Source organism: Pygoscelis adeliae, unplaced genomic scaffold (genome assembly GCF_000699105.1).
Source record: "Pygoscelis adeliae isolate BGI_AS28 unplaced genomic scaffold, ASM69910v1 Scaffold101, whole genome shotgun sequence".
NCBI classification, from domain to species: Eukaryota; Metazoa; Chordata; class Aves; order Sphenisciformes; family Spheniscidae; genus Pygoscelis; species Pygoscelis adeliae.
In genome coordinates this window covers 8,008,280-8,034,456 of record NW_008824238.1, presented here as the reverse complement: position 1 = coordinate 8,034,456, position 26,177 = coordinate 8,008,280, and the positions used below count along the sequence as shown (strand labels likewise).

The window sequence follows — 26,177 nt, the reverse complement described above, 5'->3', positions numbered from 1 at the left end:
TAAAATGCACTATTGGATGAAAATCTCAAAACACATGAAAGGGTCAATGATTTCTTTAGTTTTGAGCAATTGTGCCCTACATGTCATTGGCTGGTACCGTGGTGACACCTGTGCAGACATGAGAATAACTGAATTTAGAACATAGTTCCAGGGTTTATGGTGGAAAATGAATTGATTATATGCCAGCAAGATACTTCGGGTATTGATTGGTAAGTAGTAAAGAAAGTGTTGCTCACAGGAGGTTTGTATTTTGGAAATTTTACAAAAATTGTCCTATTTTTATGGTATGAGATATTTTATGTAATTTTTAAGCATCCTTTTGCTGCGGAGTTGTATAAATGTGTATTACTAAATTTGGGTTCATAGGTACAAAGGTCACTAGAGTTACTGTATTTACCTCACTTTGGAGAGAAAAAATGTGTGATACTGAACCTTTATGCTTGCTGCTGCTTTTTTTTTTTTAGATACATTACTCAGTTTTTGAATAAGAAACTTACAGTATAGTAGAGTTACTCATTAGACAGTAATGATTGAGAGGCAGGTCATTTTCTGAAGATTAGTACCTCTCTGGAGTGAGTCAAGGTCAGAATTCAGAGGATCATTAATTCTCAGGAACTGACCTTTGTTTGATATACAGTATTAATTATCATTATAGGCCAAAATGAACAGAAAATCATCCCTGGCTTATCTGAGGTGGGAAAAGCTGCCTAGAACTGGGATTCTCAAAAAGCCTTGACTTCACTAGGAACAGAGTTATAGCAATGCAAAGTGCTTTGGAATATGTCACTGTGAAACCTGCCCAGAATTTCAGCAATTCTTATTATAATTCTTGGTTAACCCTTATGTGAGGAAGAAAAAATGTCTTCATAGTTCTTCCATGCATAAATCCCAATTATGAGGCTAATGTGTGTAGGTCAAGATTTATATCCAAAGGAGTTCTTATTTCATTTTTTCACTCATTCAACCCTTGTGTTGAATTTCTTGACTAGCATAAGGAGGCTTAAACCAGTTAGCACGAAAGATCCTGCCAATGCAGTATTTTGTCTTTGATGGCAGGCAGTGGCATATAAGTACCAAAGTGTTGGAACAGGGCATTTACAGAATGAGACTTTCCTGATAAACTCTCGTATCAGCCAGCAATTTGCAGCTTACTGTTATGAGAGGTAGCATCTTTGCTTTAGCATCAGCAGTGTCCCATTCAGCAGTGGTTTCCACAGTTCAGTTGCACATGTATAAATGGGTTGTGATTCTTACAGTAGCCTTTAAATGCTACATGTACAGGTAGCATTGCAGAAACATAGCAAAAGGTGGTGGATGACATGCTCCTCTGTTCTTTCTTCTGTCAGGCGGTTGAAGAACAGCAAAGCATCTACAGATGGCCATCGTTACCTTTTTCGGGGCAGAATAAACACAGAAGTGATGGAAGTAGAGAACGTAGATGATGGAACAGGTGAGTATATTTGTGTTGCCACTTTAAAGGGTCTATCTGCTCATATCAAAACTGTGCTGCTGTGACACCTCATTGCTTTCATACATTATTAGCCAGGCAGTCGTAGATGACTGTTTTATGCCAACATGAACAGAGTAATAAAATAAGGTGACATTTATTGCTCAACTGAAATCATATATTTAACTTCACTTTACAGCATTCCGGCACTCCTAAATAGGTTATCCCTAGGTATGTGACATATTTGTAAAAGCAAATGGAAAAGTTACCTCTGTTGGAATGAAACCTCACCACTATAAATGCTGAAATTGTAACATAAGTGTTTAAGAAAAAAGGAAGTGGTTTTTTTTTAATACCTTTAGGGATATAATCCATATGACTGCTTGAAATTTTCATGACATACATTAGAAAAGTGAAAACCCAAAGTATTTCTACAAATGGCATTTTTTCTTTTAGAAACTTGAGTTTAACCTTTGAACTTAACAATTATTATTTCCTTACAATTAATAAAGAAAACCTGAAACACTTTGGGCTTTTTAATATAAACTGAAAAAAAATTATGGGAAACTTGCAGTGGCATTGCAAATATGTAGGTCTGGAGGAAATTTCTGTGAGTTATATGTTACTTCTCCTCATTTTAAAATAGCATTATGTTTGCCCTACATCTACTATGGATTCCAAGCATTTCTTAATGTAACTTCTTTCTAAAATTGAGCATTGATGACAAGGATTGTACAGCTTAAGTAGGCTTCATAGAAGTCCTTCATAAAAGTTAAATATTTCTTAAAAAATTAAGGTGGTTTTTTTTTCTAATCTTTGAGTTCCTTGTTTTCAAAATAGTTCGCTCACCTCTTGTTCTACTGGGTAGACTTGGAGAACAGTTTGACTATTGTTCTTACTGCAACAAACTAGTTTATTGGAAGGCTGTTGTGTCTTTCCTCCATCTCTTCTTGAAAGGCAAAAGTCTTTCAACCTTTTGTCATGGGTCGTGTTTTCTAAGTTTTTATTACTTTTTGTGTCCTTTGGAGTTTGAGGTTTTTTTTCAGTTTGTTTGCATCTTTTCTATTATGAGGTGTCCAGAGCTGAAACTTCTCTTGTGCCAAGTAGAACAGAATAATTACTGTAGTGCTGCATGTGGGATGTCTTTTTTACTAATCCCAGGATTGTTTGGCTTTTCTGAGAGCATTATTTTTCAATTTTTTAGTTTGTGTTCCATAACACCACACCAGCTCCTTTTGTGCAGTACTGGTGCCTATCCCATTATATCTTATACTGTGTTAATGTCTGAGGACAGGTCCTAATAATTACTTTCTTTTCTATACTGAATTTTATCTTACTATTTCCACAATTTATTAAGCATATTTGTTTATGCAAAAAAGATAGTTGAGTGTTTCAGTCTTTTATGTCATGTATTATTTGACTAACTTTCATTTATTTTCCTTCATCTTCCTTATACATGCTTTAGAAATAAAAGACAGTTTTCCTGTTTCCATGATGTCACTTTCTAAGACGGCATCTCTTTACTTATAACTCTTGCTGTTACTGTGGCCACAGAGGCTTATGCCCACCATCTTCTTCCTGATGAATATTCCAAGAATTCTGTAACTTTTTTCTTTCACTGGTTCCGATCCCACATATTGCCACTCTTTTAGTGTTGGCTTTAGCAAATATTTCTTCCTTCTTCCTTCCATGACTCTCCTGTGTTTCTCAGATCTGTCCTACCTTTCTTCTTTTGCTTGTTCTAGCTATCCAGTCTCTTTCACACTGTCCATTTTCCTTCCTGCCCGTTTGTTTTCTTCCTCAATGAATCTTCAAGTATAATTTGGCAAAGCACAAATCGTCTGCCTCTGTACTCCAGACACCAGTAGTCTAATTTCCTCCAGCCTCAGGAAATTTTGCTACTGTCCCCATTTCCTATGCACAGTACTGCACACAGTACTGGCGGCTATCATGCTTCCTTCTCACTTGCTCTCCTGAGCCATATCAAATCTTGTCACTTTCATATATGCAATATTTCTAAAATCCATCCTCCTTTCCACACTTCTGAGATATCAGTTAATGGTTTGGTTATTTTCATTTCTAGATTATTCTTACCTGCTTTTTTTTCCATATCCCCACATTTCCCACCTTCTCCATTTCAGTTTGTCCAATATCCTAAAATAATTTTCTCTTGTAATTGCTGCTATTTCAACCCTCCTTTCTATGGTTCTCTTTGAAATATGGAAATGTCTGTGTTATTTCCCTGGCCTGTGGCACCTTTCTGCCCTTTTCTTGCCTCCCCTTCCCCTTTTAAAAAAAAAACAACAACCAAACCTGTTTTCTTCCTTGTAGTCAGAGGTGTATTACCTCTTCTCACACTGATACTTTTTCTTTCACTCAGATCACGATGCCCTTCTTTAACCTTACTCTGTCTTTCTTTCTGTACTGTTCTCATTTGTTGCGCCCAGATGTCTTGTTTCTCATCCCCTGTAGTCATCCACGTTTGAACTGTAACCCAATATTATTCTCCTGTGTTCTTTTTGTCTCATGTCATTCCCAAGTGTAGTCATCTGGTCGTTTGAGCCTCATTCACATTAGCTTTGCATGTGCTTTTTTTGGTATTGTATTATTTTATTCTCCTTAATCATCTATTACCTATCACTTTCTGTAATTCTTAATTTACAGTGCAAGCTCTGAGTGCAGAGTGCTTGTATTTTCATACCTATGCATGACTCCTTCTCATGTACTCTTCATGGGTCACATTACAGACATTAAAGACTTGAGTCTAGATGATACTTCCACAGTTCTTTACCTTAGATTTTGGGATCCTCTGCTTACTTGGTATAAGGAACCATAGGGCTCCAGGGAACAGGGTAACTCAGAGCGTTTGCTCTCAGCGTTGATAGATGTATGAATGTAGTCTTCGTTGTTTGTAAGTAGAAGCATAGAAATAGGAAAACAGATTCCCAGTGTGGTTTATTGTCATGCTAATGACATGCATACAGAAATTAACAAAGCTTTTTCTGAAAAGCAATTTTTCTTTGATGAAATTAGGCCTTGGCTGAGCAGTACAGTTGGTGTAAGAGTTCTTTTTTGTTTCAGCGTCATGAAGTACTCTGCCTTTTTTTGATTGCACTGATTAAAGTGGAATGCATATTACTTATCAGGGCAGGCTATTTGTGTTCTTAAAACAATGTGGCTACACAACCACTTGCAAGTATTAGAAAGGTGGATATATTGTGACGGTATTGTTTTTTCTGTATTTGGTTTTTAAAATTCAATTCTGAGAGAAAAGTGTATTTCTAAAGGCATTCACTAGCCATTAAATTAATGTTATTTAGTTCATGAAGACAAGCACTTAAGACTTAGGAAATACCAGATTTATGGTTGCTTACACTATCTTAGTTCTGTCCCCTGTTGTCTTGAAATGAGGCACGAAATAGAAAAAACACTACATGCTAATAGTAACCAGAGACTGCATCAAAAAGTATACAGAGGAGGAAGGGAATTGATATTATGCAGCGGTTATTTCCTTGATATTTCTGAGTATCGGTGCTCCTAAGAACTGAAAGTCTGAGAAACTTAGAAGTACTTCAATACAGAGGTTTCTGTTTGGTTTTTTTTAAGGGAAGAAACAAATTCTATTGTATATGGCTGTAACAAATTGCTTGTTATGCATCTCTCAAAGGTTTGAGTCTTGAATTTTGAACAATATATTACAGCTCAAATTACAAGCTTTAATGTATTACCAAGTATCATTAGAAGATGATGTCATCTTTCATCACCTTTTCTTAGGAAGTTGGAGGCTTGATGATTTGTTAAGCATGCTTGTTCAGACTTTGCATGGAGCAACCTGAAGTCTCATGCTCTTCTTCCTTCTGTAACCATTATGTCAGGTTTGCAAATCATTTGTTTAGGCTGACTGGCAGCTGTGATTGCCTTGATGTGAAGAGTGTGCGTGTATCCTGTGCAGCTGGCCAGTCAGAACTTGCATACCTCCTGGCTGGCTGGCCAGCACATCTGCAGCTCTTGACCAGATTTTGTCCAATAGCCAGTCCAAAAAAAGGTATGAGTTCATATGGGATGATAGCGGAATGCTGAAATGCTTTTCAGGAGACTATGGGCATGGGTGTATTGGGGAGAACAAATTGCTCACAGTAGCCTTGGAAGATTGTAGTCATGGGGAACACGGGGAGCAAAAGAGAAAGCAGGGGTGTTGCAGTTAAAGGCAGAGGTTGGAGTCAAGCTGGGCATCGCAGGAATGGGTTACTATTGCAATATTGGGTGATAGCTACCCATTTTCCTCCACCTGAACTCATTGCATCTGTATACATTAGGCAGTCTTAGTACCTAGCTAGGTGATTGGGCTTTTCACAGAATTCAGTGAGTTTGTAGTGGCATGAGATAAATGTCGTCAAACTGCCAGCTCTCTTGGCCCTGCAGTTACAGACCTTCAGATACCAAGGAAGCTGCATGTTTAAAATGTCATCTCTGCATTGAGATATTCAAGTGGCTGGATGAGCCATTTTTTCTGAATTAAACTACTAAGTTGACACCAAATTTCTGTCCGAAGTGGAATGGGAGGATCTAAGTCCATTTGTGAGTCTGAGCCAGAATTTTACATTTTTTTTGCCACAATTTTAACTGCTACGGTTCACTGCATTAGAGATCATAATATTTCCCTACGTAACATGGGTGTTGTGATGATAGATATACGGTAACAAAGACCACAGGAAAAACATCACCCTGCAGTTTTATGTGTATTAACCTCTAACTTAATAAATAAACAAAGAGGCGCAGCTAGTGCCATATTGCAAGGTTTATAAGTATATGCTTAAATAATACAAAGGGACCTTAACCTTCCTTCCTCCAGCAGTGCTCCTGCCTCTGATCTCCAAAGGGCTGCAGTCTGTCAGTTCAGAGCTTCTGTCTGAGGCTTCTTTCTTTTCCCTGACTTTTGACTCTGATTTTCTGACAGTGCATGAATGATATGATGGCTAGTTTTCAAGACACAGTGTTTTTAAAGGGACAAAGGATATTATGCATAGGTTATGTGACTAAAAATATGATAAATAGGTACGTAGTATAAACATGATGTTGCAAAAATAACTTTCTTAATTTTTTTCCTTGTCATAGACTTGCTTGCACTTTCTTATACACTTGAGTACTAGAAAGTTTTGTTGGTTTAGAAAGTAGCCATCAGTCTCATTCTCTAGTAGTTCCTGACATTTCCCAGCCCAGTATACAAAGCTTGGCTGCTTTCCATCTAATTAAAATGCAGAGTTTTTGAAAGGATACTAGCATGTCTGCTGAGATTTATGATAAATCTTAGCTAGCATTTCAGCAAGGGTTTCAGTTTCAGAAAATCCCATCTCATTATACAAAACAGGGCTGAATTATGAAAAAGTATTGACAAAGTAAAAAGCTCTGTAGTAGTTATAGTAGTTCAGCGCGGGCCCCAGGACTTTCTTGCCTCTTAATGAAAGTTCACGGTGAGCGAACGTTGACCTTTGATTCTTTAATGTTTTGTACAATAGTTGTGAGTTTTAGTTTTAATCTGTATTTTATGCAAAAAATTATATTTGTTATCATGGGACACTTATGCCTCACTAATTTTCCCCCAGGAAATGCATGTAATCCTAGGGAAGGATATTCAAGGGTGTTAGTTTTGGAGAGGAAGTCTGTTTAGCTAATTTCTGAATAAGATTTATGGACTAGCATGTTAAAATCAAATGTTATGTAAGTAAAGAAAGAGTAATAAGTAGTAAATTGCTTTTTATAGCATAGCAGTTTACATGTTAACAGTCAGAAGGTCTAGATATCTAAGAACATCAGCAATTGTTACTTCTCTCCTACAATGTGCTGTTAAAAACATATTTCAAAAATTATGCATTTGGTTAACGCATTTTTTTAAATCATAGTATATTCCAGTTTGTGTAAACAACTAAGTGTATCTATATTTCTTTATTCAGGTAACCAGAAGATACATCAAATCTATATGATTTGCTTACTCGTCAAACAGAAGTTGTATTTTCCCCCTGTATATTTAATCCTTTTTAAAATTTAATAGTAAATAATTCGATCAGCACAGCAGCTCTAAGAAATTTAAGGGGCAAAACCACAGTGCTGCTTTTTAAGGAATTACTTATTACAGTTTAACACAAACAAAAGTACTCCAACTACCGTGATCTCTTCTTTTAATAGGACTCTGCCTGTTTTAGTGTTGAGTTTCCATATGCTAAGCAATTCTCTGTTACATTTTAAAAAGGACATTATTTACTAAAAGTTAAAAGTACAGCTTATTAAGTTATAACATAGTTCACAAGCAGCACAGATAACTTCAAATTCGTTTCTATTCTTCTGTATTTCCTGAGCTTTATGTATAATGATAAAAGTTCTTAATAATTATAACAACTACTGCTTTTTTAAGAGTTGGTGCTCTTTAAGCCATTTTATCTATTCCCAGCTGACTATCACAGCAGTGGCCACACTGTTATTAATGGCTGGAAGATCCACAACACGGCAAAGAACAAATGGTTTGTATGCATGGCAAAAACCCCTGAAGAGAAGCAAGAATGGCTGGAAGCTATTTTGAAAGAGCGAGAGAGAAGAAAAGGTGGGTTAATAAACTTCCTTGTGTTGCTTTGCCAGAAAGCCATACTGTGTTTTTATGTTGAGATATAAAGCAAAACCAGCTGCTAGGCAAACTTGTGGTGTCAGGTTCAGCTGAAGGTTTATGAATACGAGCTTGGAAAAAAGAAATCAAACTTGCACTGGGAAGGGTATAATGGCTTGAATCATGTATGCTGGTAGTGAATGCTCTTTTGGAAATGGGTAGGTGATTTCATCTATGATTTTACAGCTTATCCTCAACCAGTATAAATTGTCATAATTTCATTGAGGCCTGTGAACTATTACGGTTTATGGTATATGAGGGACTATCCTAAATGCCTTTTGGGATTTGCATGCATTGATTCCTTTTTGTGACTGGGCATTTGAATCACTGAAATGAGCAGGTCTTCTGTGTTGGATCTTCATGCAGATGAACCCAACATGAAATGGTACAGAATATACCTACAACCCCATCTTTGATGTATTCTCTACCCAAGAAAGTAAGAAATCACCATTGGCAAACAACTATCTTTTTTGAATAACTGAATTAAGGTGGAAGAATACTTGGATGAAATATAATCCTGATCTCAAATGTGACCACGAATAACCTCATGTATTCAAGGTGAACCCAGCACAAAGTAGAACCAGGGAAAGATGACGCATCATAATCTTCTGGAGCTAATTTCATTTGCAAGCTGAAATATCCTAATCAGTAATGAAGTTTGGAGCCTTGGTATTGAAAGAAAATATGACCTTGTAGTTAGATCTGGGATTCTTTCCCTGGTCTGCGTAGATTTTCTGTCGCCTGTTGCAGTAGCTGTTGTTTTGTGCCTCCGTTGTAAATGGAGACTAACAATACTTACTTTGGTCTTTTAAAGTTGAATACTGGAAGTTTGTAGAACATCGGCCGTAGGATCAGAGCTTCAACTAGGGTGTCTGAGCACTGGCTAATTAATAGTGCCATCAGGAATTAATAGTACAAAAGCTAAAAAGATGCCTTAGAGGTCTAAAAACTCAACATTTTAAAAATAGCAAATGAAAAGGCAATGTGGTAGAGATGGTGTCAAATACAACAAACCCCAGGTTTGTCTGCTTCTGTATAGGGCCTTGTCTGGAACTGGCTAAAAAGGTTTTTAACAAATCCCACTTCACTGTTAAGTTTCTTGGCTCCCTTAGACTCTTGATACCTTTAGGTAAGAAATAGAAAGAGTAAGTAGGAGTATTTTATGTTGATGTGTTCTTACTATTTCACACTATACTATTGAGCAGCTGGTAGTAGAGGTGAGTTTGAGCTAAAACTTGCCAAGTGTGAGGTCTGAGGTAGCCATCCCAAAGTCAAGTCATGTCTTAGGATTTTAGCATCCTATGATTCGGGGAAATTTTCAGCTCCTGGTGTTCTCAGTGGGTTTACCACCAAGGAGACAACCATGAAAGAAAGAGGTGAGGATATGGTACACACTTGGACTCAGTTTGCAACACAGAATCTTCAAAAATATTTCTTGAATATCTCTGTTACTCTATCAACTTATAAACTTATCCATCTCCTCCAGAACAGTGATTTTTTTCAAAATATCTGTATAAGCACCTCTTGCAAAGCAGGATGCATCAACTTAATTGCAGTCAAGTTGCCAAATGACTCGGGAACCAAACGGCTGTCTTTTTCGAATTCAAATACTGTTATCTAAATGTAGCTATAACACTTTCCCATTCACTGTGAACATAAAGATGCTTTAATTGTATGTTTACTTAATAAGACATGGAACCTGTTCACGTGTGTATATATATAGGCAATTCCACTGAAGTATTAAGTGACTGCACATGTGAGAACAGTGTTTTACCTCCTTTGCAAGTCTGAGACTTGCAAAGTCTCAGACGAACTAAATCAAATGAACACACTTCCCAGATCTCCTGGGCTAGGAGTGAGGCTCATGTGAGTGACTCCCTCCTGGTTGTGCTGTGTGTGCCTGTGCATTTCTTTGTAGTGGTGCTGTAGACCCCACATCTCACACAGAATGGCAGATTGCAGTGATTTCCAGACTAGGTAGATATGGCATGTGGAGCAGGAGTGATGCACGGAAATACAGCTTGAGTGTGCCATGTAGTTGGGGCTTGCTGGGCTGTTTGTGTTGGGAGACTCAGAGATTCAATGTACTCAGGGAAACTCAACCTATAGTTTTATTTTGGATCCATATAGCAGAAGTGGAGCAAAATGGAGAGAATGCCCTGAATGAAGTACTTCAGCAGAGATTTCAGCATTTGTAATTGAATTATTAACTAGGACCACTTTATAGATTGTATTTTCTTGCTAGGAGAAATCAAGCTGAATTGGAAACTTTTTGCTAGGAGGTCTTTCTGTCAGTTTTGGGGCTTTCCTGTAACCACCCAAGGCATTCAGCAAGTTAGAAATTTATTTAAAAGGTGATCATCTTCAAGGCTGATGATGCTGTGATGACCTGATTCAAATAGTCAATACAAATAAAAGCATCAACATCCTATAAGCTCCAAAAGTAGTACATTGGTTAAGTTTTCTTTTCCCGGGAATACATCAGAGTTTATCTGTTTGTGTGATATCACCACTATCTGGTTCATGGATAATGAGACACACTCCTGTATCTGTGTCCAGTACCACTGTTAGCTTTTTCTCATGACAGGTACATTTTTTCTGGCTATACTTTCAGAATTAAAGTAGTGGCAGACTATTACTCAGATTGAATATGTACAGTTATAGTTTTAAAAATGTGAAAATCTGAACAGAAACTGAGAACATGTACACAAGACATTCTGGAAATGTGTGGTTTTTGTCCAGAATTAATAATTGTTTATTGAGAAAGCACATGGTATATGAAGGTCTGTGGTATTCCTTGGAAGCACAAGCTTCTGTGAGTGGTCAGTAGGATGCATAATTCAACAAAAACTGGTTTTGATCATCTGTTACTCAGAAAACATAACAATTTTCTCAAGAAGAGGAACAGGAAAAAATAAACCAGTAAGAAATATTGAAATAAAACCCTTGATAGCTTTCTGTTGTTGAAAAAATTCTGAAGCAAATAAAAATCAGGTTTTGCATATGCTTTTGTGGAAAAGGGGTGAATTAATCTTATGTGAAAGTAACAATTGTATAACAGATAACTAGTTACTATTAATTGGAAATATAAAAAAGTTTCCTTTAAGTGAAAACATTTTTATTATCACACGGTAAGAGCAAAACCAAGGCCCTTTTCTTTTAAACCTATTGTCGTGGTTTAACCTCAGTCGGCAACTAAGCACCACACAGCCGCTCGCTCACTCCCCCCTGCCCCCAGTGGGATGGGGGAGAGAATTGGAAAAGCACAAGTGAGAAAAACTCGTGGGTTGAGATAAAAACAGTTTAATAATTGAAATAAAATGATAATAATAATAATATAATAATAATAATAATACACAAAGCAAGTGATGCACAGTACAATTGCTCACCACCCGCCGACTGATGCCCAGCCAGTCCCCGAGCAGCGGCCCCCCCGGCCAGCTTTCCCCAGTTTATGTACTGAGCATGACGTCACATGGTATGGAATGTTTCTTTGGCCAGTTTGGCTGTGCCCCCTCCCAGCTTCTTGTGCACCTCCAGCCTTCTCAGTCGGTAGAGCATGGAAAACTAAAAAGTCCTTGGCTAGTGTAAGCATTACCTAGCAACAGCTAAAACATCGGTGCCTTATCAATTTTGTTCCCATCCTAAATCCAAAACACAGCACTGTACCAGCTACTAGGAAGGAAATTAACTCTATCCCTGCCGAAACCAGGACACCTATGAAGACATGAATACTCTTTTGCAAATGTTCATATACTGAAGTCTGAAAATCACAGCGTTAGTATTTATTACTACAATATCAATGGTGATGTCGATATAGTAACGTTTAACTTCACTATGAGGAACTTAAAGGTAGCATTTGATTATGCTTTATGAAGATCAGATGTTCATGGTTTAATCTTGATTGTGAGAAAAATAATGGAAAACAGTTCCTTTACCTTTATTTGTATGTAAAACGTGGGTATTGCTTCTCCATTTTGGGGAAGATACTGAAATATAATGGCAATATCACTTCATAAAATTTTAATGCATTTTTGGCAGGTTTAAAACTGGGCATGGAACAGGACACTTGGGTGATGATCTCTGAGCAAGGAGAAAGACTGTACAAAATGATGTGTAAACAAGGGAATCTCATCAAGGACAGGAAGAGGAAATTAACCACTTTCCCCAAATGCTTTCTTGGAAGGTATTATATGCGTTTTATAGCATGAATTTTAACCAGCTAAAAACACATTTTAAATCTTCTTTGGGATTCTGCAGAAACCACACTTTATTTGTAATGTCTGTTAGGCCTGTTTGCCTCCCAGAATTCAGTAAGAATGTAAATTGGTCTGCCTGAAATTTATGGATGTGTATTCGTATTCCAAAGTAGCTTTATTAAGGGGACAAGCCTGCAAAGGCATGTTGAAAATATGAAAATGCATCAAATAAAATTGTTTCTTTAAAGAAATAATTCCCAACTTGTTTAATGCATTTTGTCTCTGAAATGCCTAATTTAGAGTATCAAATTTGCTTTATTCCACTCAAAAAAATCTCTGTCTCTAAAACTGTTTACGTCCTCTTCTTGTCTGAACGTCAGGGACAGAGTTACTAAGTAAAATTTACAGATTTAAAAATTTACCCCTATTATCAGGAGGATCTTTATAATGCCATATTATACCTATGGCTTAAGAAGACTGAATGCAAGAGGAAGAGAAAGCAATAGGTACCCTGAAAATGTGTATATGACAAAAAAATTAGTTTTGGGGACGGAGGGGTTATCACTTACTTCATTTGACCGTAAGACAGCTAAGTGTGGAAAGTGTTTTTAAGGAGTACAGTGAGTGTTTTACACAAACACATTGTAGTGAAGATATGCACCACTGGGTTCAAAAGTGGAAATGAAACTTGGGAGATTTTCATGTGCCGTCAGAAGTCACATAGCTGATGAGAATTGAAACCAGGATTAAGATTAATGATTGAGTTGTGGTTGAATCATGTTCCCTCAGTGAAGTTGTTGGAAGCAGGTAAAGAATACACTCATGGTGAGGATCCATGTGTGAAACATTTAAACCTACCACCAAATGGCTGCTTTTTCTATGCGATCTTTGAAGTGGACCCTTTTGAAGTACGCTTTTGCTGGTCCCTGGGTCACCAGTTAAAACCCATGAATGTGAGTGTTGCACTACCTCACCACGCTTTTGATTATTAACACACATGCAAATATCTTATGTGCTATAAATTCGACGTCTCTGAACTGCATCAGGTTTATTGTGAAATAAGCCAGGCATTTCCTGCACATACACTATATACTTTGTGTATATGCTGAGGATGTCCATGTGTCTGACACGTCTCAGAAGTCTATCAGACTGCGATTATGTTCTGCCTTCATGGCATATCTGCCCTGGGCAGGTGCAGTAGGTATGCCTGGGATTGCCTTATATTTGACAGTCTGGTCACATGTGGCTATTCTACTTTAGGAAATCCCAGAAAATGTGGAAATAGAATAGAATAGAGTAGAATATTTTCAGTTGGAAGGGACCTATAACGACCATCTAGTCCAACTGCCTGACCAGTTCACGGCTGACCAGAAGTTAAAGCATGTTATTAAGGGCATTGTCCAAATACCTCTTAAACACTGACAGGCTTGGGGTATCGACCACCTCTCTAGGAAGCCTGTTCCAGTGTTTGACCACCCTCTTGGTAAAGAAATGCTTCCTAATGTCCAGTCTAAACCTCCCCTGGTGCAGCTTTGAACCATTCCCATGCGTCCTATCACTGGATACCAGGGAGAAGAGATCATCACCTCCCTCTCCACTTCCCCTCCCCAGGAAGCTGTAGAGAGCAATGAGGTCGCCCCTCAGCCTCCTTTTCTCCAAACTAGACAAACCCAAAGTCCTTAGCCACTCTTCATGCATAGGACGTTCCTTCCAGCCCTTTCACCAGCTTTGTTGCCGTCCTCTGGACACATTCAAGGACCTTCACATCCTTCTTAAATTGTGGGGCCCAGAACTGCACACAGTGCTCAAGGTGAGGCCGCACCAACGCTGAACACAGCAGTCTAATCACCTTTTTTGACTGGCTGGTCATACAGTGTTTGATGCACCCCAGGATGCGGTTTGCCCTCTTGGCTGCCAGGGCACACTGCTGACTCATATAGTCGAGCCTGTTGTCGACCAGCACCCCCAGATCCCTTTCTGCAGGGCTGCTTTCCAGCCACTCCTCTCCCAATTTATACTTGTGCCCGGCATTACTCCATCCTAGGTGCAGGATCCGGCATTTGGACTTGTTAAATTTCATGCCATTAATGATTACCCAATGCTCCAATCTATCTAGATCCCTCTGCAAGGCATCTTGTCCCTCCAGAGCGTCAACAGCACCTCCCATTTTGGTATCATCAGCAAACTTGCTAATGGTGCACCATGTATAAAGGTAAAACTTCTGAACAGAAAAGATATCTCAAGGGAAACCATGTGTATTTATGTCAAAATAATAAAAAAGTTGAAATGAGTGTTTTTTTTAAAGGTGGTATGGCATTCTGAAGATCATTAGGCTTAAGTGTCACTAGTCTAGTAAGAAACACTAGTAACTGAGAGGGAAATGTAGTTGATGTGGTGGTATGACATTTAAAGTTTGTTTTTTGTATCTGTTTTTAATTCAGTGAATTTGTGTCCTGGCTGTTGGAAATTGGAGAGATACACAAATCTGAAGAGGGTGTTCATCTTGGCCAAGCTTTATTAGAGAATGGCATTATCCATCATGGTAAATATGATTAGTTTTAACTTACTTGTTTTCAAGGTAATTGTTGTAATTAGAGTGGACTTAATTTTGTTTGACAAAAAGGCGGTCTTGTTAATGCAAGACAGCTTGTTGAATCTGCATTATATCCTTGCAGGGACCTTATGGGGCTATTGTCCATGCCTAGCGGATTTACTGGGAGAGGCTCCATTGATTTAATCAGATTACATCTATGCTGTTGGAATCACAACATTGCAAAGAGAGACCTAGAGAAACATTGCTATTCTCTTGTAAGCAAAAATAAATTCTGGGGGAACAGAGAACGTTAGACTGCTTTTAAGGATTTGAACCTTTTATTAAGGCCAGGCTTTTTAGGGATACATGTTCAACTAAGAATTGTAGAAGAGAGTGAGTCACAGTTGGCTGTTGATAAATGTGCGTGCGCATCTGTTAGGTATTACAAGCGGAGCTGGTGGAATCCAACCTAGAACCCAACAGTTCAATCTTTTGAATTTTAAGGCTTTATTTTCCCTACTTTTTATAGTTACTAAAATTGATATTTTTATGCTGAAACTTTCAGTCAACTATCTGTGTTTAGCTCATTCTGGAGAGAAGTATCACTGAAATGGTTCAGTTTTTGAGCTAATAGGAAGGTTTGATTTCTGGAGGTAACTTGCATTGGCAACATTTTGCACTTACCAGAGCAGGTCCTCATCTCTGTCCCATTTACAAGGTATAGTCCAGTAGGACCAAATAAGTGAACTATGGAAACTTCTGGTTTTGAAGGCATGTTTGGCTTAAAATAGGTACAGTCACTTAAAAAAACCAAACAGTGAAACAGTTGTGAAGTTAGCTACAGTTCCAGCATGGATCCAGGGCGTAAATTTAGATGGAATAATTGATAATATACATTTTAATGCTTCTATACTTCACCCAGCAATGAATTTAATACTTACTTTTTAAGTTCTTTGCCATGATGTTTTCAATGTCCTTGACTGGAAAGAAAGTGGGAGTAACAGTGCCACTTAGCTGTGTGCATTTTAAACATACACAGAGTAGGAGGAAAAACATTAAGGTTATTCATCAGTAGTCATGTAGTCTTTAATTCTTTAATGTCAGTCTACATGATTTTCCTCCACCATCATTCAAATGTCAGATGCTATTATGTTTACTACACACACAGAATTGTTTTCAATGGAATGATTCTGTTGCCAAAGATTCTTCTCCTGATCTTGTAATTTATATCCCAAATACACTCATAGACTTTCTCAATACGGAGTTAAATGAATATTGTGTAATTTCATGAGATAAAAGGGTAATTAGAGCATGGAAATGTGAGCCAGACATGCTACTTTGAATAGTGGATCCAGCTGTGGTTCAGTGAAAATAGAATTCCTAAAATAAAGTTGAATGAACCATCTGTTTTCACAGAGGGAGCAAGAGAGAAAGAAAGTTTGGCTGTTACTCACATTGCAAATGTTATAGAGGGCTTTGTTAGACTTTGCATATTCACTATGCTGGCCATTGTTTTCACTGTGCTAGGCTTCATTCTAGCAATGCCAGACCCATGTTGTGGTGGGCATTGTTTTACTTTCTGGTGTGTGAACTCTTGCAAGTAGAAAAGTTATGGTTTTTCCTTGTTTTTTTTTTTCTTTCTCCCCAGTTTTGCAAAAGAAAAATCTGTATGCTGCTATTCTAAATCTTCCTGGTGGCATTCTCTAATACCTGAAATGAATTAAAATTATATCAGCCAATGGGCTGAGATACTTTGTCCAGTCACTTGCTGCTGCTGATTAGAGATGGAAGCTTCCTCTCAAGGCAGTAAGGAGCTTTGTAGGTACAAAAAGAATCTGAATATCAGATAGTTTTAAAATGAATAGGTATTTATGTAGCTGTGCAGTTTCTGGGATCGGTGTACTGATCTGAGTCAAAATTACCCTGGCAAAAAAAGTAAAAGTAAAGACTAGTTTAAACCTGGATCAGTTCCCTTTTCTTAGCGTGTGCCATATAAATATGTCTCAAAACAAAGTATAGGTACGTTGTTGGGAGCGACATACAAAACAACTTGGGGTTCCTTATTTTAGTGGCAATGATGTGTTTTATCAGCTTTAACTGTTTGAAACTATGGTCTTGCAAATGTACAGCTGATACTAGTTAAAAGGAAAGCTATACAGTAAGCTAAATGTTTTCATAATTTTTTGTTAAGGTTTGCATGTTAGTACAGTAGCTGATAGATCATCTGTAGTTCCTCTTGAGTCGAACAAACCAAATCACATCTATATTATAGAACTCCCCCCCCCCCAAATGAATAGTGATTTACAGCTTCCCTCACAGTATTCACTGGATATATGTGGTATTTTACACAATAGAGTAGAGTTGGAAGCATCCTTGTGTGGTTTCCTTGCTTTCTAGAGCTCAGCGTGTGCCAGCTCTGTGGACCTGCTCCTCGAGTTTCTGGTGCACTGTGTGTAAGTAGGGGCTGCAAAGACAGAGTGGTGCTTGTGTTCCTCAGAGGGTAGAGCCTGCTCTGTTCATCATAGGCATGCAAGAAAGGAAAGGTGCTTTGTAGTTCTAGTTCCCTCCCTGCGCATCTCGGTAACAGTGAGGAACAATTTGGCCTTAAACAATACTGTCCTGGTGGTGGTTTTTCTATTTTCTGTAGTTGATGGTTTTAAAAACTCTTAATGTATGCTGATCTAGTGTAATATATTTTTTTTCTCCGACAGTAGGAAATTATTTTTAATTACAGAAGTAGAAGGTATCTTTTTTTCCTGAGTTAAATGGTCACAATTGATTAAAATTAATTTACATAGTTATACTAGGCACTGTATGTGAAAATTTTGTAGTCTATATTTGATGTATTGAAAAGCAATGATACGTAAAAGAGCTTAGGTGTTATTTTGGATGATCACCTTAGTGTGAACCATCAATTCAAGGCAATTGGAATAGTGTCCTGGGCTGTACTATTAGTAGATATATCAAATACAGGTAGAGAAGTTATTTTGCTCTTGCACATGACAGTGGTGAAACCAGTTAATATATGAAGTCTAGTTTTTATGTCCATGTATCAGATGATGTGTGGAGATACTGAAGAGCTTGAAGGAGCATGAAAAACGATGCAGACAGAAGGCACCTTACTATACAAAGTTTATGGTGCCTAACTACATTTTTGAAGAGAATACGGGATGATGGTTTAATCACTTGGTATAGGAGGGCATGCACAGAAGAATTACCTAACACTGTCAGGCCTGGTACTCTGATTAATGAAGACATTACAGTAGCCTCCTTTATCAGTTGATGACATGCAAATTTGGTTTCAAAATTAAAGCTTACATCTGCAAGCAAAACAGTAATTAATACCAGACAGTTATCCTAGGATGCTGCTAGTGCCTAATGCTGTCCTCAGCCATCAAAAGAATCAGCTGTTTTTCAGAAAGACTTGTAGTACCATTTCCAGGAGAATTTTTGTATCATATGATATGACTGTTTTGTCAAAACACTTGAAGTTGTGAGGTTTGTTGCTGGAATCACGTGAAGATCACCTGTTAAGATCCTTTCATGGGTCTTTGGGGAAATGGATTATCAACACCTTCATAATGATTGCAAGTCTCTTGCACTTAAGACCTTCAGCTGGCTATGTATAGAGGAAGACGTTCCCTCTCCCTTTCCTCCCCAGTGCAAGACTGGTCAGATATGTTGTAGAGGATTTGTATCTTTATTGACTCATCTGACATTGGCCTCAGCAAGAGTTAGAACAGAAAATAATGTGGAATAGTAATACGAATAGTTGCAAAAGAAGCTTTATTTGGCTATTTGGTCGATAAGCTTTGCAAAAGCTCTGAAGACTACAGCAGATTTGAGTGCCTAATTTTTCAGGCTGTTCCCTGCCTGTTTGTCTTTCTTATTCTTTGCCCTGTGACTTAAAATTGTTTGGTCTCTTGTGGCCTACTTAAATGTTGTGAGAAATATTGTCACCAGTGACATAACGGTGCGTAGGGCAGATGATCTAATTGAGCTTCCTGCCCTCCCTGTCTGAAATCTACCTATTGCTGTGTAATGGGCTGTTATTAGAAGAAATGAGGTTAGCCCTCTTCCCTCTTGTTGATTTCTTCAGAAAGTCACCTAACAATACATGATTGTTTTTTTTAATTTAGTTACAGATAAGCACCAATTCAAACCTGAACACATGCTGTACCGATTCCGATATGATGATGGAACATACTACCCAAGAAGTGAGATGCAGGATGTGATCTCTAAGGTACAGAATAGAGTAGTTGCTATTATTAGGAAGGACACATCAGAAATGGAGATTCTGCTTGAAAAATAGTGTAAAATACTATGCTAGGATAAATAACATCCCCTCACACTTGCCCATCTCTATATTTATGTAAATCAAATTTAGTTTTCCGTTTCTAAGGGAAGATTTTGGCTTGTTGTTACACATTTTAAATACACAATTAAAGTTTGGGTTTTTTTAGTTATTTTTGCTATTTAATGGTTTCATATGCAGGATGCATTGCCTGTGTTTCTGGGTGATTCAGAAGCTGGTGTTTCAGTCTATTGTATTTTTCAGTCCATTTTAATAGATATGAAGCTATACGTAGAAAATTGTTTTTAATTTTCTCTTAAGTCTGAGTGTCTTTTATTAGTGCCTTAACAAGGCAGTAAATCTGCAGTCACGTAGATGTTTAAACACAGATAGGTAGTGCTATCCATCAACACTACAGAGCATAACAAAATGATTGAACAAAATTGCCTTTAAAAGCATTAACATTCAAACTTTTCATGATTTTGAGACAGTAGAAAACGTCAGCATTTGGATATTACATTACAGTGTCATTCACTTTTCTGCTGGCATTTGTTAATGTAAGGTATATCCAGAAAAATCTTCAATACTGAACTACCAGGCACAGCAAAGTAGGATGGAATCTAATTTGACACAACTTTTAATTGTTATACATGGTTCTTCTTGCATGTTATAAACATAATTATTTTTTGATCGTCTGCTAAGGAATACTAATGTGATTTCTTTTTTTAAATAATGTTTTCTGATGGTAGTTTCTTAAACTCCTCCAAATGTTTTATTTTTTGTTTTTAATTAAAAACGTTTCCAATCTTTGAATCTTCTTGCTTTTTTTTTTAAAGTTTGTTAGTTATAATTTCAATTTATAGGTAAAGTATCAGTGCATATAATCAAATGCAGTGTTTTTTACTGTAATTACTCACTTTGTGTGTAGAATAGCAACCAGTGATTGGGAAAACCTTAATGCATGGAAACATTGCTTTATCTTTCAGATTTTGTGTACTTTTCTTTCAAAGTACTATACTGTCAGAATTTTTTAATACTACCTTAAAGCTAATCCTTTTTGCAGGTGTCTCAGTGAAGCTTAGATTAGATTGGAAATGTTTTATTTCTTATAATTTATTCATCGATATTGTTATCTGGAAATATTAAGTTTTGGCACATGAAAATATACGGAAATTTGAACAGACCTTTTTTACTATCTAAATGAAGTGCATTTCGAACATACAGGCTTCCTTACTGCGTCCATTCCTCTTACATTCTCTGTGGTGTGAACATGTGGTTAACTAACCTCATCTTTCTCTTTAACAGGGTGTACGGCTATACTGTCGCCTTCACAGTCTGTTTACCCCAGTAATTAGGTGAGTCCAATTGGGAAATCCTTGAGAGAGTCATTCAGAAGACGTATATAGTCTGAAGATGCTGTGTTTGAATGTAGGAACCTAACCCATCCTTTCAAGATTGGTCTCTTGGGAGTAATGAAACAAGATTGAAGGGCTATCAAGACAAAAAAGCATAACTGAATCACTAAATGACTACAAATTCTGTTCAAGATGACCTTTTTTTACAGACTTTTAGAGCCTTCTAGGTCCTGATGGATATGCTTAGCTACTTACTGTATATATTTATACACTCCTTTACTAACACTCATTACCTCATTTGGAGAGTCCCAGCTGTAACAAGACAGCTGCCTTTATGCTCCAGTGACTGTATCGCCCAAGTAAGATATGGTCAGCGTCCTCCTTTCTATCTACACTGAAACGTTTGACTTGCTTTTTTACTCCAGAGGCAACTTCTGAACCATTACAAAATGCTCAATTCATGCTTGTACTAACTTGTTTATAAAATGCAGGTTGTTTTCTATTAGGCTCTTTTGGAGTTTTTGTTTGATTTTTTAAAATTGTTTTGTTTTGTTTCGAACAGGGATAAAGATTATCACTTGAGAACCTACAAATCTGTGGTCATGGCTAACAAACTCATAGACTGGTTGATTGCACAGGCAAGTATGCACCTTTGGATTTATGTACGTTTCGCATTTAAATTCTAATTTGAAAGGTAGTGATGTGTTAAGCAGAATAACATGCAAACACTTTGTGTAAGGGTTATTAGAACAGTGTGTGTAAGTGTAATCCTCTTAAACTAGGGAAGTAACAGAAACCAGCTGTCAGCTGCCATGCTGTTCATCCCTTTTGTGCTTATCTTCCTTATTTGCAATTGAACTTTAGATGTTTTAATGAGACTTAGCTTTGTGATTCAGCATGTAACATTGTTCATGGCTTAAAATGAAATGGATAGGCTCTAAAAACTCTGAATTACTAAGTAGATGGATAAAAGTCAGTACCAATTTGCTGTCATCAGTTCTGTTTTATTGTAAGTGAACTAGGAACAAGAACAGAGTATCCTGTTCACTCGGTCAACATGCATCAGTTTTATAAAATAAAAGTTAAAAACTTTGATACTTTTATATTCTATTATGTTCAATTTTTATGAAGAATGCAGTGTTATTAGAATGCTTACATATTTATTTGTAACTGTAAAGAGGTATAGCATATACACATGTATATACTGTTTTATATGTATGCTATAAGTATATATATAAAGCTGGCGGTGGTAAATATAATGTACAACCATTGCTGGCCCTGTGAAGTTACGCCATTGTGTATTGAATCCATTTTGCTGCTCTCTTAAAATATATTAAAAAAAAATCTGCTATGATTTAACAGGGGGATTGCCGGACAAGGGAAGAAGCTATGATATTTGGTGTAGCTCTTTGTGATAATGGGTTTATGCACCATGGTAAGTAAATACATTCTGTACAAGCTGTGCTTACCTTTTGTTTAATGCTATCTACACAGTAGGAAGGAAATGCAGGGCTGGTAAAGATATTCCAGAAGGGGATAGGAAGTTGTTTCATTGTATCACTGAAGAGACCTATGCTACAGTCTTCAACAACAACAACAAAAAAATAGCTATTGTATACTCTGAAAATTATTTTCAGTCAATTTTATAGCGTGCACTCAGGGCTTCATCCACTGAAGGATTTTGGTGCGGAAGATTTATTAGCCACTTTGAAGAAATCTTGAGCAGGTGATACATGTTTGCACAGATGAGATGATAAAAATTGAGGAAATACATAGGAAAGAAAGGAGGCATTTTTGGAGGAAGGGATAAAGTATGGAGAAGCATGACTTTAAAAAAGTGAAGTGGTGACAGTAGGAGAAAGCGGACTGTAGAAAAATGAGAAAATCATAAGGACAGCAGAGAACAAAGAAGGGAGAGGAGAGCAGAGATATGTGCAGTACCAAAAATGAGGTGAACAAGGTCACATTTAATACCATCAGAGGGAAGATTCCGGTGAAAGGATTGAAGCAGTAGGTCATTTACTGAAATGAAAAGAGGAAGAAATAATTTTCTCATCAGCTTCTTTAGAGGAGGGAGAATTAACTTTCTCTCTGACACTGTTCGTTCTTTTTCCTTTGATTTTTAAACATACAAACTGCATCCGTCTGCTGTTCTAGTTGCTTCCACATCCCCACCAAACCCATTTCTAATACTGAACCCGGCATGCTTCACTACCTGGAGAGTGCCAGGTCTTGATGGTGAGCATCTCCAGCAGCTGCCCAGCATAACTTTTCAAAATCATGTTTTTAAATCCATTTTAGGAAAAAAAACTTGTGCTTGGCATTTTCACTAAAACCATGTCAGGCTAATACGTCTTCCTCAGCTTGGTGAAATCCAGATGTTGTAGTTGAAAATGAGCTTAGTGATACCTGTCTGTAATGGATCCAAATAAAAATTGTTGTTTATGTTAAAAATTAAGATTTCTCTAGATTCACACACAAAAATAGTTTGCTAGCATTTAATCTGTGTACACATGTTCAGTATTATGGCTCATGCGTTCAGTTTTGGGCCCCTCACTACAAGAAGGACGTTGAGGTGTTAGAGCATGTCCAGAGAAGGGCAATGAGGCTGGTGAGGGGTCTGGAGAACAAGTCTTATGAGGAACGGCTGAGGGAACTGGGGTTGTTTAGCCTGGAGAAAAGGAGGCTGAGGGGAGACCTCATCGCTCTCTACAACTACCTGAAAGGAGGTTGTAGCGAGGTGGGTGTCGGTCTCTTCTCCCAAGTAACTAGAGATAGGACGAGAGGAAATGGCCTGAAGTTGCACCAGGGGAGGTTTAGATTGGATGTGAGGAAAAACTTCTTTACTGAAAGAGTGGTTAACCATTGGAAGAGGCTGCCCAGGGAAGTGGTTGAGTCACCATCCCTGGAGGTATTTAAAAGACGGGTAGATGAGGCGCTTAGGGACATGGTTTAGTGGGCATGGTGGTGTTGGTTCGATGGTTGGACTTGATGATCTTAGAGGTCTTTTCCAACCTTAATGATTCTATGATTCTATGAAAGACATGGTATTCAAAAGTTCAAAAGAAAAAAAGGATTAATATGTGTGGTTTTGTATCATACAGTGTTAGAGAAAAGCGAATTTAAAGATGAACCACTGCTGTTCCGTTTTTATGCGGATGAAGAAATGGAAGGGTCAAATATGAAGCACAGACTCATGAAACATGATCTGAAAGTAGTGGAAAATGTCATAGCCAAGTCATTATTGGTGAGTGAAACCGAATGATTGTGTGTTTTGATGACTAAAAAAATTGGTTGTAGTGACAATAAATTAGCACTGTGTGTTGTTATTTAATGGGGATATACTTAAGTTCTTCTTAATGCCTTTCTGAACAATATTTTGAACAATTTTATTTTGCAGATTAAATCTAATGAAGGCACCTATGGTTTTGGTTTAGAAGATAAAAATAAGGTGCCGATTATTAAAGTGGTGGAGAAAGGATCAAATGCTGAGGTATCAAGTATTATAAATTATGTTCCCTGTTTTATTGACTTGATCACAGGTGTATGTTTTGTAGATCAGTTGGGAAAATTTATAGTAGTAAAAGGTAACAATGACAACTTTCTAAGAAAGCTGTGGTTATGGATCTTTTTTTTCCTTTTTTATTTGGGTTTTTTTTGTTGCTTTGTTTAAAATAGAGCTCTGACTATTATCAACACTCACTTTCCGCTCAGGTAAACTGTTGTATTGAGTGGTGATGTAAGAGTTATCATGTTATTTTTATACATTTTGTATCATTCCAGTGATGACATTAATCATGATTGGAATAAACATTTCTGGTAGAATATGAAATGAGTATAAAACTAGTATGCTAATCTGTGAGTTGCACTCGATATATTTCATAGTAAAGGATATATCAAGCTTTGGATAAAGTATAGAATTTGAGAATCTGAATAAATTACAGCCTCTCTGTTTGTTAGCATTGCTTTAGATGCTCTTCGGGTAAATTCATGTTATTCAACTGAACTGCATGGGAGTCTCTATACATGGAAAGAGAAAGAACAAGTCTCCTCCACGAGAGAAAAATTTTAGACATAGATTTCAAGGCTTTCTAAATTTTCATGGTGGGATAGGAATTTAAAATAAAAATAGATACAGCAAATCAATAATATAATACAGCCACAGAGCTACGTCCAGGGTGATTTTAGCTCTGTTAGCTTTGCACAATTCCGTATTGTCTTTTCCAGCAGTCAAGTTCTGCCACGATCTCAGGCTAACCTGTGCCCTGAGCCGCTCTGTGTACTCCTGCCATCTGAGCTAGTTATGGTTTTTTTTCTTGTTTAGAGTCTGAAAACTGTATGCAATTTGGCTTGCTATGCCTTTGGCTCAAGGGCCATGAAACTTTTAAGGATATTGTTTTGTTTTGGAACTCAATAAATATTCACTTACTAAAATATTCATCAGGTCTTTCCTTATGAAAAGAAGCTTTAGTTCCTTTGGAGAATGACGGATGGGCAAATTAGGTAACATCATAAAAAAAGTAAACTGGCTCAATGAAGGCTGTTGTGTTAATTATTACAAATATTAACTGATATTGTAATACTGTCATAAAATCTTGATTAAGACTAGGTCTTGTATTTAGGTCTCTTCAGAATGGGAGTTTACCTTACCATTCATGCCAATTTAACCAGTTCTAGAAGTGTTTTGTGGTGTCTTTTATGCGTGGTACGTGAAGGACGCATAAAGAACATGAAGAAAATGTGCGTGTCATTATTCCTACTGAGGTTGCACGCAAGCAGAAGAAAACACAGTGTTTGTGATTATAAAAGGCAAACATATATACAACTGTTATTGTTTTCTAGATGGCAGGCTTGGAAGTTGGGAAAAAAATCTTTGCCATTAACGGTGACCTGGTTTTTCTGCGACCCTTCAGTGAAGTGGATTGCTTCCTGAAAGCATGTTTAAACAGCAGAAAGTCCCTGCGGGTTCTTGTGAGCACTAAACCACGGGAGTAAGTTGTCATTCCTTTGGGGGAATTTTTACAAACTACAGTTGAAGTGAATTTTAAAAGACCAGTGGAACATCAGACAGCACTACTGTAAAGTTATTTTAAATGCTGTATGTAATCTGACTTTGTAAAGGCAAGCAATTTGATCTGCTTTGATTTTGTTTTATTACATTTGTCAGTCAGCAAACGCGAAACACAAGTGCTTTAGATCATCAGCTCTGCCACTTTAAATACATGAAGGAACCACAAGTGCAAATGAAGTTTCCTTGACTGTATGGACGGTTTTGATCACTTACCTCTTACTGTGTTTATTAAACAAGTTCCTCTGTCTGGGGATTAGTGGCTGGTTTGGCAGAAGTCGGGCTCTGTGATCTAATGGGCCCCTTCAGCATGTGTGCTGGTTGTGTAAACAGTAGGAGCAAGTAAACAGCTCCCCATCTTTATGTAACAGATGCATTTCTGTACACAGTTTTGACCATTCCTACCTGACTGCAATTTTTGTTACGTAAAAGAAATACAAAGTGAGGCCTAATGCCTGGGTTCAGTAAGTGTGTAAATGGGCATAGGTCTATTAATAAAGTTAATGCAGTTGTTACTAGTTTATACATACCAAAGAAAGAGGAGACTAAGAAACAGTGGTCAGGAGTAATTTTCGTCAAATTTTGCAGGGTAAGGAGGAACCATCCTCTGTTACCAGATAGCGCAT

General features: G+C 37.4%; 1 protein-coding gene across 1 annotated transcript in view; it reads left to right on the top strand.

Moving 5' to 3' along the window:
* Window positions 1-26,177, top strand: part of PREX2 (phosphatidylinositol-3,4,5-trisphosphate-dependent Rac exchange factor 2) — a 187,005-nt gene that overhangs the window by 71,560 nt on the left and 89,268 nt on the right. The window contains 11 exon segments of the mRNA XM_009335042.1: window positions 1,347-1,450; window positions 7,893-8,042; window positions 12,144-12,288; window positions 14,743-14,843; window positions 18,974-19,077; window positions 20,434-20,483; window positions 21,046-21,121; window positions 21,846-21,918; window positions 23,588-23,730; window positions 23,884-23,976; window positions 25,326-25,474. Of these exon segments, the coding sequence (XP_009333317.1) occupies window positions 1,347-1,450; window positions 7,893-8,042; window positions 12,144-12,288; window positions 14,743-14,843; window positions 18,974-19,077; window positions 20,434-20,483; window positions 21,046-21,121; window positions 21,846-21,918; window positions 23,588-23,730; window positions 23,884-23,976; window positions 25,326-25,474 (1,188 nt within the window).